This window comes from Nyctibius grandis, chromosome 13, assembly GCF_013368605.1.
Source record: "Nyctibius grandis isolate bNycGra1 chromosome 13, bNycGra1.pri, whole genome shotgun sequence".
Classification (NCBI taxonomy): domain Eukaryota; kingdom Metazoa; phylum Chordata; class Aves; order Nyctibiiformes; family Nyctibiidae; genus Nyctibius; species Nyctibius grandis.
Genome location: NC_090670.1, coordinates 8,239,307 through 8,251,653, shown reverse-complemented (window position 1 = coordinate 8,251,653; position 12,347 = coordinate 8,239,307). Strand labels below are relative to the sequence as shown.

The following is a 12,347-nucleotide window of genomic DNA, read 5'->3' as shown; positions in this document are numbered from 1 at the left end:
CCCAAAGGTTATGAACGCCAAACAATAAACTAGTGTGGAGACCAGCCAAAATTGCCACCTATCCAAGCTCAGCCCCAGCAGCTTCCCGGTCTTGCTGAGAAAAGCAAGGAGCTGGATTCACCGCCCGGGAAAGCTTTGCTGCTCCTATAGTCTCAACTGGGCTAAGTATCTATTCCAATACTAGATAAGTGGTGAAATACCACAGATGAATAAAGCAACCCCCAGAAAAGCAAGTGGGATTAGCAAAAAGGAAGCACAGGTGAGATGTTGCTTTTTCATACCAATAAAGGAGATACATGGGTTCACATGAGAACACTCATGGAGTGTTCCTTTCCCAGTCCTCTTCCATGTGTTCCTGGAATTCATTGCCAGGGGAAGGACAAATGAAAGTAGGAAGACAAGGAAACAGTAATCTTGTCTCAAAAAAACGACAGCTCTGCAGTTCCATTATTTACCAAAAAAAGGGACACACGGGGATGGACCAAAGGACTTGGGTGCTCTGAGGAAAATCCTACATGAATTATTTTCTCCAAAAACTGGCTGATATGAGCTCTTTGGATATTGATGGGCGTTTTGACACTTCAATAAAACCAACCGGTCAGTAGGAGACAGCAGTCATAGCTGGTTTTACGCAGCACACAGAGATGCTCAAGCCCCTCAGCACAACTCCAAGTTTTGGTGTCACTGAGCAGTACCAGAAATGTGCCTATTTACCACCCTTTCCTTACTGGACATGGGAAATACCCTCACATTCCACAGCAAATGTAACCACACAAAGCAGTAAAAGTGTGGGGCTTCACAGCGCAGCCCTTACGCTCCTGTCTCCTGCAAGACCACAGGAAAAACAGGAGAGAAACTTCAGCAAACACAGCCCAGGTTACACATCTGTTTGAAAACACACCAGGTCCAATTAATCTCGAGCTGTTAAAGAAAACCCATTTCAGGTGACCTGCGGGTACAGTGTTCCCACAACAACCCGGATAAAGCCGAGGACGTTTGCAGATAAGGTGGGCAAACACCGGCTCTTACTAAGATGGGAAGGGAGGGTGTCTGGGTTTAAAAAGCAACTTGACAGTCAGATACGTTCAAATTTAATTATGTTCTTGTTACAGAGGGTCACACTTGCCCTGATCTAACTGGCCTGGCAAAACCCTGTAATTGCCGCTTGCATATGGAGTCGGAGAGCATTTACCCGGTGTGTTAACGAGAGCCGAGGCACGGCTCAAAAGGAGGATGGAGTTAGTCTTTAAATACCAGGCCTAGACTTGGTGGAGCTACAGATTATTTTGTGTAGTAAAAGAAGAATTAGCTGATCCATTCCAAAATGCATTTATCATTAAAATAAAAATCTTCTGTCATTTTATTTAATAGCCTTAGTAAGAAATAATTGCAATGTCTGGTTGCTTTCAACGACATGTGGTTTTAATATTTTAATTGTTACAAACTGTTTAATAATGTTGAACAAAAGGCGTGTCCAAGTAATTATTGTGTTTATTAACATTTCTTTTGAGGACTTGATAAATTATATTACACATATACAGCACTTCAGACATTGTAGCGTTAACTTATTATATTTAAAAGTGGAAAATTGGCCAAAAGTGACTTGTTTTGGTGCAATTTAAATATTGTATTTTCAAGTTATAAGCATTGTGCATCACGTTATTTAACAATCTGGCACTCTGTGCATTTTTCTAATTATTATGCTGCTTCATCTGGCTGCGGAATAATAAACCTCACAGAGCCTAGCAGGCCACAGAGAGATGCGACTCCACCAAATCTGTCAAAGTCACGGATTTTTCTGAAGGGGAAATATATTTCTGAAAACTCCTCAGCCCCCCAGGGTCTCCCATAATAAACTCAATAGTTTTCCCTGCTTGGAGCCACCCGGGATAGGGTCCGGCACCCATGGCTGCCCTGAGCTGCCCCGTGCATGAAGAGCAACCATCGCACCATCCAGACAGCATATTTGCAGGTTCTGGTTCCGACCTTTTGCTACTCCAAGCATCGTCCCTCCATGACGGGGTTAAACTCCCTTCGCCGGTCCCCGATGCTCCACCATACTCTATATTTTGAGCAAAGGGGTTGAGAGAGACTCAGGCCCAAGGGCACAGTGTTGTTCCCAGGCTTATTTTGTTTACATTTGATTCAATCAAGTTGTGGCCTTTTGGCCTCTTTCCAAATTAACTTCGGGGTGACCTCTGCCGTGCCCTCTCCCAGCAGCCAGGCCGCAGGGAAACAGCCCATTAAAACCTACAAACAAATATAGGACATATTGGTTGATCAACCCAGCCTCAAACACGGCTGTTTAAATGCAGGGACATGCTCTTTTTTAAAACTTCAAGTCTATTTTGTCTTCGGTCACTCGCACCTCTGGGTCTCCTTTATTTTTTTCTCCCTTCCAGCTAGAGCTCTGTGTTTTACTGCCTCGTAAAACTTCTAAATTTTGTTCTCATCCTCCTGTAAACCCCCCCGAAAAGCAACACGAGGCGCTTTCATGCAGGGTTCGCTGCAGGACCCGGGTCTTTCCGCCGAGCACATGAAGAACGGCGGTGAGATCCTGCTTGGGGCGGGGGAACAGCTGTAATACTCTAAGAAATTGTGCGTTCCCCCTTATTTCCAAGGAAATAAATCAAAGTGGGTTTCTCAGGGTCTGTGAAAGCATACTGCCGTGGATTCTGAATCCCCAAAGGTTTTGTTTTTTTCAAAAGCTTATATGGTAGTTAGATTTCTGGCTAGAGAATATGCAATACGATAAAAAACACAGTCCGCTATATGGGGCAATAAATTACAGATTGTTTGATGTGGAAACCAAAGAACTGTCCAAAACTCCAGTATATCTGAAATATTCTAAATGAGCCCTTAACTCCAGTGTCTGGAAATGTACAATATGTTTACCAAGCCCTTCAGTCCTGTAAAGACACATCTTCCTCAGTTAAGTTTCCTTTTATGGATTTTATTCTTCTTTTTTTGGTGGGTTTTTTCTCCCCCTTTTCTTCCAATATTACACTCTTCCTCCTAGAGATGGTCCTATGATAAACACCAGGATTTATCTAAGCATAAAAAGGGATAGAAACTGGGTACAAACTTAAACAGTTAAGTGCACTAAAGACGGGGTAAATCATCCACTTCAATGGTGTCCCGTAAGCACTGCAGAGAGCACAGAGTCAGCTGGGGACCGAGAGGGACAGGAGGGAGGACCAAGACTGTCACATTGGCTGATCTGGTACCCGCAAGTCTTCAACCCTGCTGCATCCTCGCACCAGCATCACTCAGATCCGCTCTCCAGAGCCTTTCTTGGGAGGAGGTTCAATAGGAGGTAACCAACGTGTCAGAGTGCCCAGGACGTGGGACATGGGACACCATGGCTCCCACCTCCATGCGTATCTGTTAAAACTTGAACCTCATCCCCATCTGTCAGCCACCTAAACATGGCCATGGTGGAAGGAAAAATGAGTGACCAGAGGAAATAGCTCACCCTGCACACCAGTTTTTGCCTAGGGATGCTACCAAGTCACAAAAACAGAGCAAGACCTCGTGCTGACACAGGATAATCTTTCAATTGCAATATAGTTTCACGTGTGGGATGAGTGAAAACCCGTCTAGCTAGAAACAGACCCCATCCACACTGGGAAATAAAAGTTAGGAACCAATTCCAACTCATTTTCCTGAAGGTGACCCTTGGCCTCCCAGCTGAGATAACAATGCTAACACTTACGGATGGGCTGTTCATGCCGCTGGGCACACAGCAAAAATAACTCAAATCAAAACTTGGTAGACATCTAACAGAACTGAAAAAAAAAATAATCCTTACTTCCAATATGGCAACAATAAACCCTATCACCCACCAACACATGAAAAATAGCACCACCCACAATCACACGTTTGGGTGAGCCAAAAATGGTCTGGAGTCTTGTGCTGAGTAGGCACCACTGAGGGGGACTCATCCAGAAAGGACTGACTTGACACAGCACACTACTCAGGCAGTGAGCTTTAGTCATTTATTTATTTTAGCTTGATAAAAGGTGCTTGAACCAAACTGATACAATCTGGCAAACTTACTTCCCCTTCTCTCTGGGTTGTTTTCTATACTCCTTTCAGTCCCTGTGGATTTTGTTCTAACACACAAACACCATTCTCATATCAAACTGAAGAAGTTTGATGAGACTTTCTCATATATATGTGGACATTTACCCAGATTCAGTTTGAGAAGACATAAGCTAATGAGAGAGCATGATTTCCACACGCAACACATTCGCCAAACTCAAGCAAGCTCGAAAATGTGGTGTACTGCTGAAAGGACACACATTTTTCAGCAGCGTGAGCAGCCTGGAACAAATCGAAGCCAAATCATCAGCAAATTACAGACATTAGCAAAAGTCTACAAGTAAAAGTAGAAGCCGTAGAACTCTTAAAAATTGCACCACATAGCATGGCTCCTGAGTCTACCCACATCCACAAAATCCAAGCTGCAGCTCCAACACAACACACAGGGAAGAATTCATTATGTGGCACTAGATTCACAATTTACTGGTAGTCACATGGGGAATCCAGTTTACAGCTCTGAGCACTACAAACACTCTAAAAGATGCTCTTTTCTCCAAAAGATTCTGGATGTTTGAAAACCCTTAAAAGCCACTGTTGGCTTGAGCTTGGTGGATCAGGAGATTTTCACCCCTCCCCAGCCTGGGAGTCCCCACCGGTTCCCAGATCTGAAGCCAACACCTGAAATACACAACTGTAATTCATCCAGAGTTGCTCCTTCCACATTTCCTACTCTTTGGCATTCAAGATGCATTCCAGATGTGAAGGAGAGAGCAAAACTTCAGTAGGCCAAGAAAACAAGTGTGATGGTGAGCTGTGACACCTCAAATCCCAAATTTAAGTGACCTCCATGGTTACTTTCCCAGTATATAAGCTACTTACCATAGACTAAAGACCCTCCACAGGAACAGCTACGTTTATAATTAATTTTCACAAATCACTTCCCATTTTCTCCTGATTTTATTCTCAATCCCCCTCTTTCTCACACATAACTTTACAAGAGGGTTTGATATTTTTCAGACTCTTACATTTACGCCATTTAAACCAAAACAACTCACCCGCCCCCCATAATGAGTTCCAATTCAATATTGCAAGCCAAGGAGGGGAAGCGCCGTAAGAGATCACGACCAAGCTGACCATATTCACCCCTTACCACTATTTTCCCTAGAGCAGCGGCTGACAAAGACACTCTGCTGCTGCAAACAGCTGAGCTCAGCCCGGCAATGTTTACCCAGGGTCTCTTGTTCCACGAATCTCTGCTCCTCAGCAGCCTGAACTGTTCAGCAAAGACCTAACTTGACCCGATCTGGCAGCCAGCATTTCACAACCACTTTATGTCAGCAGTTTCAAGTACACTAATAACCATGTTTTGTTCGGTGCGACTTTCTCACTGTGAATGGCAAAATATCATTATCACCTGCAGGTTGAAGCCTGCCCTCTACCCCGTTTAATAGGGAGCTGGTTATGCTATTTCCCCCCCTCCTTTTAATAATTATGGGCTGTTGGCAGATGGCATGGCTCGGTGCAGGGAGGCATGCGGGAAGGCAGAGCGAGCTGCGCTGCCGCTGCCCATGTTGGCTCCCACATGCCAGGGTGGCTCCCGGGGACCCCGAATCCCTTGCTGCATCGCGCTCCCAGACAGCAGCTAATGAGGGAATTGCTATGAAAACAGTCCCCGGCAGCCGCGGGAGCAGGAAAGCAGAGGTTAGCAGAAAAGTCGCTAAGCCAGCAACCCCAGACAGCCCAGCCCTCGCAGCCCACCCAGCCAGGAAGCAAAGCTGGGCTTAACCCCAGGAACCCGCCCAAAGCCTCATGCTGGAGTGACCCTCAACAAGGTCCCCACCAGTAAGAGCTCTCTTGGGAGAGACTGGGCAGCTCAGCTGTATTAACAAACAGCATTACTGTATTTGCCCTGCAAGGTCCCAATGCTGCGTGTCCCTGGAAAGTACAGAGCTCCAAGCTATCAGCCTGCTGAAAAACATCACCTCTCCAAGTTACTCAGTGACAGGAGAGGAGAGGAGAGGAGAGGAGAGGAGAGGAGAGGAGAGGAGAGGAGAGGAGAGGAGAGGAGAGGAGAGGAGAGGAGAGTCCAGAGCCAGACCCCAGCCCGGCTGGCCCGAGGTAATTGTGCAGAAGAGCTCTGGGAGGTTAACAATCACGAACTGAACGCTGTGCAGAGGTGCCACCTAATCCCTTGGCAGCAGTGGGGTTGTTCACAGACCTAACCTGGCCTGGCACAATGGGTAAAGACAAGATATCGCTTGTACCGGCAAGGATGCCAGGTCTGAGAGCATGGGAAGGAAGCTCCCTTCCCAGCAGAAAGGGTCACATCCAGCTCTGTCGTTTCCCCATTCAATGGTAACTTGCCCCAGTAGTGACTGGGAGTGGATGTCCTGGGAGATACAGCAGAGAAACAAGTGACCCTCTCTGCCAGCCATGAGCAATGCCAAAGGGGACTCCTCCAACCAGAGAGGACATCAGGCACGTGCCACATAGACCCCTGCCAGCACCTCGTGCTCGGGGGCACTGCAGCAGCTCCATCTTTCTTGGTCCTCCATCATGTGGAGAATGGATGCCCAGAAAAAGCGCACTGCAGGGACACATCCACACGCCTGCCTGGGTACAGGCTGAGCCCTGGAAGGCTACAAGGCACGTGCCCTGCAGCTCCCGCTGCACCCGCAGAGCACCCCGCCAGCGTGCATGAATCAGGACCTGCCACATATGCCCTGCGAGCCTGGTACTGCGCAGGGCCGAGGCGGCACTGGCCCTGCACGCAGCTGCAGAAGATGGAGATGCCCCGGGTTGTCTGGCTGAGCCTGAAGAAAGTGTGGGGGAGACCAGACTGATTTGGAAACCGCCCACTCTGGAGCCATCCCTGCTGGCACGCCTGAAACGAACCTGGTTGATGTGTTTCAGCTTGTCAATAATCTGACTGATCACTGGCTCGGGACCTTTCATCTTCACCTCATGGTTGCCAGGTTGAGCTTTTGCTCCGTTCCTCGTGATTTGGGGACTGTACCTGTGGGAGTGAGAACAGAGGAGATCTTTAAAGTTCAGTACAAACAAAAGAAATCCCAAGATAAGCAGCAGCCCTTTCCAAAACAGAGAGCACAAAACAGTTAATAATGACAAAGAAAAGGCAGAAGATTCCCATAAATATTTCTGCTCTGCCTTTGAAAAGCAGCAAGATGATATACTTGTATCACTTGAGGACAATGAAGTCCCTTCCAGTCCATTAGTAACCAAGGAAGACGTTAAACAGTATACAACAGGGATAAATATTTTCACATAATTTGCACCCAAGAGTCCTAAAAAAGCTGGCTCAGAAATTCTGGCTTGCTCATGTTTGTTTAAAATAAATCTTGGCAGACCACAGAGACTCCAGTACAAGAGCGGTAGTGTTGTGCCCACTGCCAAAAAAAATGAGTGGGATGACCCAGTTAACTGCAAGCTGATTAGCATAACATCAACCCCCTTGCAAAATAATGACTATCACTGATGTGTGATTTCAATAATAAAGAATTAAAGCATCAGAATATAATTAATGCTGTCAACATTGCTAATGGAAAATAGGTGTTGTCAAACAATCCTGATTTCAGTCTTTGATGGGATCAAAGTAACTGCTTAGACAAAAGGTACCTTGACTTTGGTGCGGTGCTGGGCTCTGCACCACAAGATATACCCATTTACACAGGTACCGTGCAAGTCAGTAAAGCACCCATAAAGCAGATTAAGAGCTGACGGAGAGATCTCCAGATGCAGCTCTCTGCGGGAACCCTCCCTGAGCAGCCAGCTGCCAGGGCGGCTCTGCAGAGGAGGGTGGCCAAGCCTGTGCTCAGCTTTTCCATCAGTAATTAGGAAAGAAATATATATTCACTGCTGCAAAATTTATGGAATGGCAAAGTTTATCAGAGCTATAAAAATGAGAAGAGGGACAGAAGGATCGCTGTCTGTTTACCTTTGGAGCAACGTGTTTCTATGCTCAGTACCTGGGCAACAGCTCACGGTGCTCAGGTCATGAAACGCGTGTGTCTGCACCAACCTCAAACTCTGCTTCAGGACCAGAGCGAGCGGCTGCCACCACTGCCTGCTGGCAGCCACAGCAGTGGCACAGAGCACACCGGTGCCTTTTCGAGCCGTGGGTTGTTGGTGTTCATCGCAGCCCCAATGACGGGCCGTGGTACTCTACAAGCACAAAACAAGTCCTCATCTCCAAGAGCTGACAGCCCGAGCACACGCTGCCAAACCCCGGCACAGCCTATGAAAGCAAGATCGCCGAGATAACGCCCAGCATCGGTCTGCCTTACTGTATGTCTGGTTTCCCTGTGCTGTGGGTAAACATGATGAATACTTCCCTTTCTGCGATTCATCTCCTACATATCATGTCCTTACCCAACGCCCAGCACCAGCCCTGGTGACTGCCCCCCCGTCTGCCAGCTCCCCACTCCCCTGCCCCCTAATCCTTCATCCCCACGCTGCCGGGCGGGCTCGGGCGATGACAGTTGGCTCGTTTCACAGAGGCTTTGGGGAGGAAGCGGGACTTCAGCAGGGATTTGAAGGAGGGGAGGGAGACAGGAGTGATGGTGGGGCCAGCTCAGGGAGGATGCTCCACTGGCAGAGAAAGCAAGAGGCACAGGGACATTCAGCCACAACAGCTGTTGGGGCACACAGAGGGTTTTGGGGATACATGGGGTTGGCCCCACTTAAACTCTAAATTAGGAATGAGACTGAATCAGACATGTAGAGATACAAAGACAACTCCGGATTTATACTGGTGCAGCAGGAATCTGCCCCTGACCTGAAATATTCACATCATTTACAACACAGCACTGAGGCTGATTTCCACTCCAAGGCTGTTTCGGAGCAGGAGCTATACATACAGGAGCACTCTGTGTCCCCGGCTGGGTCCTCAATGCTGGGCACTCCCCATACACAGCTCAGCTCAGAGCTGACCACCCCACGAGATGCTTCACTGAAAGCGATGATAGATGAAAAAGGGTGGGAGAAAGGAGGTGTTTGTGCCTCTGACAGAGGAGCACACACTTGTGTATATTCCCATGTTCAGACTTAAACAGCTCGTCCAGGTACAGGAGGAGGGTCATGGCAAAGCAGAGACATCAGCTTAGGTCCCCAAGCCCCACTGGCTCCTCAGCACCAGGGCAGCTGCCTGCAGAGTCAACCCACCACACAGCCCTTCACCTGCTGCTCAGGTGTACCAGGCTGGCTCCAACAGCTCTGCTCTCCCCCCAGACACTCTTCCCCATGCTGAGGCCTCCCGTTAGGACTCAACATTTTGCAAAACACACACTTTTTTTTTTTTAATAGTTGCGCTATCCTGGTAAGTACAAAACACCGCTGTACCTGCGACGTAATGGCTCCCAGTTCAGAAAAGCACTTAGATGTGCAATTAGAGGCTTGTTGTAGGCTGATAGTTAAATGACTAGTAAAAGTGGGGCCAGAGAGTGCCAGGCCCAGCCTGCAGCAGCCCAGGCCCAGGAGAAGGTCTGGCTTCCCAGCACCGACAGCCGGTGGGACTGCACGCTCCGAGCACCATCTCGTGGGAAGACGCTGCTGCCGCAAGCACAGACCTGCCCGGCTCTGCAAATACTTGGGTTTAACTTTCTGCAGGGGAATAAGGCATCAGGAGCAGTGAACGATTAAACCTGCTGCTTATTTGTCACACAGTCACTTAATGCCACCATGCCAACCTGACAAAGGCATCTGGCGACTGAACGTAAACATCCACAAGACACATGACTTTTTAGAAGCCAAAGAAATTACCATTTTTGGTGTCACTGTAAAATTAATTTAAAACACTAATGCAACTTTAAAGTACATTGCTGAAAAGTCTCCTGTGGTTTAAGAGATTTAACTAGCAGGATAAATCTCCCATGGGTTTTAGCAAAAGCAGAACCAAGCCCATTTGGTGCATACCTAAATTAATACAATCTCCCTCCTAAACGGTTTTATACAAAGAAACTCAGCATCTTGGGTTTAAGTGGGCAAAAAACCCTTCTGAAATCCACACAATGACTGCCAGAGAGGATCCCTGTAGCCTACACAATGTCGTATAGGAGGGAGGAACACAGCTATGGCAGATCACCATAACTATGTGTCCAAAGGCTGAAATTGTTCTCCAGAAGAGTCCCTCACACGAGCTTGGTGACCGTGGTGGAGTGGTGAGGATGTCAGATCATCTTCCCCAGGGGGACAAGTCTACCAGAGAAGGAAGCAAAGCTAAAAACGTTTGCAGAGGGATCTCTCCCTAAAACAGTGATGCTGGAGAAGCAGAGTGCCACCGCCTTGTGCCTCCCACCTGGCCAGGTACAAGGGTACGCAATAGGCCCACAATGAACCATGTGCATCATTTCACAAGTCATTTGAAGCAGCAAGGCAGTGGGCTCTGCAAGCTGCACATCTCTGTGCATGAATCACAAAGAAGCAGATGCACAGGGACACGCTACACCCAAAGAGCCAGAGACAAGCTCCTGTGTGGCTTGGGTGCTTCAGGCCACGCTGCCTCTTCACTGCCAAGCTGAGACCTCCTGGGGTGCTCTGGTATAAGAGGTCACCAGCTCCTCCTCAGCTGTGCCCCTCTCTGCCCTTGCACCAGGGCCAGGCTGGCATGCATTCAGGCATGTGGGATGCAGCCAAACAAAGGGTTAAAGGCTTTGAAATGTAGCTTCAGTGAGGGATGGACATTCCTGAAATGCCAGAAAAGCTGGAAAAGGCAGCTGGCACCCCCTCCCTGCAGCCTGGGCCAAGCAGCCAGGCCTTAATGAGGCACAAAGATGCCTTTGCAGACCCCACTGAGCTGGAGGACGGGGGGCTTCCAGGGCAGTACCCATGCAAGCTCCCCTGCATCCCACCAAGCTGCTGAGGGGCTGGTGGGCTCGCAGGTCCCACTACAAAGCAAAGCCAAAGTGTCACCTTCCTCCCATGTTCCCCAGTCACAGCTCAAAGTAGAAATCTCAGAGCCATCTCGACCTGCTTTCAACATATGCCAATAAACCAGCCCCTTCTGCAGGACACTTGTGCTGCTCCACAAAACCCACCACATACCTCTGCCATGGTGATATCAGCATTGAATAGCAAATATGCACAGTGGTTAAAGTCCACCCCATGGTCCCAGGGGGTCCCTGCGCCAAAGGGATATCAGTGTCGCAACATGAGTATGGTCTGGCTTCCACTTCATAAGCAAAGCCCAAAATACTTTCCTCTTTGACGTGTGTCGACGTCAGTCAGCAGCATCTCCTTGCCTGGGCTCCCTGGGTATGGGCTCTTGCTGGGGACATGGTATTTTCAAAAGACAAATGTCACATTGTAAAACGTGCCGATAAGCAGCCCTCGCTAAAAACGACTTTAAAGACAACCACCTGATGAAAACACTGATGATCTGAGGTCTTCTGTGGGGATAGCACAGCTAGAGACCCTTCCTGCTCCTTCTCATCCACCAGCAATAAATGCTGAAGTATGCAGTCAAATTAAGGGATTTTCCCCTTCTTTCCTCCCTACCATCCACAAACGTCTCCTGTAAAAATTTGGTCCTTCCAGTCCAAATACAACTCCTTCCAGGCTTTCATTTCAGAGCAAGGAGGACAAGATGACAAATGCAATTTAAATATATGGCAATGAATGTAAAATGTGTTCATCCCACTTGGCCACGCTAGGCTTAGAGATGAGTTACTGCAATCCCTGACGTGTGATTTAGAGAAAGTAATCCTGTAAGTCAAACATAAAGAATTACACCTTTTAGGAAAAGGAAAGTAAGTTTTTCATTTAAATAACAATTAATTTATGCCTGCCTTCCTGTTGCAAAGTATCTATTCAAATGCAGCTCCAAAATCTAAACAGCACAATATCCCTTGCAGGCTCTTCCTCTATCTCTGTTCACTGAATCATATTTGTTTGAGGGAGTGGATGGGGGACAAATACAACACAGCCTGCTACAAGACAGGACTACAGTAGAAGAGAAGAGGTTTCACTGCACAGAACTTAATAACCGAGGCTTGAGAGCACGGGATTTCCAGCACCTGCAATCCCCTGAGGCTGCTCTGCATTTCAAGACATGAGTTACTACAGGCCATGTGGGCTGGTGACACAGAGTCCTCACAACATCGGTGGCAAAAAGATATGAAAAAGGGGAGACAGGAAAGAAAAGTTTCTCCCCGACACTCCTGGCAGGAACCCATGTCTTTATCTCCAGCTGGTTTTCATGGGTCAGTAAAGGTGGGCACATTGGTGATGACCACATTTGACTCTCTCTGGCCCAGCTGCCTTTTGGTTTAGTGTGACAACCTTAGTGT

General features: G+C 47.8%; 1 protein-coding gene across 1 annotated transcript in view; it reads right to left on the bottom strand.

Moving 5' to 3' along the window:
- The window catches only part of GPC3 (glypican 3), a 155,062-nt gene that overhangs the window by 40,664 nt on the left and 102,051 nt on the right, over window positions 1–12,347 (bottom strand). Inside the window, exon 6 of the mRNA XM_068412136.1 lies at window positions 6,940–7,060. Coding sequence (XP_068268237.1) covers window positions 6,940–7,060 — 121 coding nt within the window. The remainder of the gene's footprint in view (window positions 1–6,939; window positions 7,061–12,347) is intronic.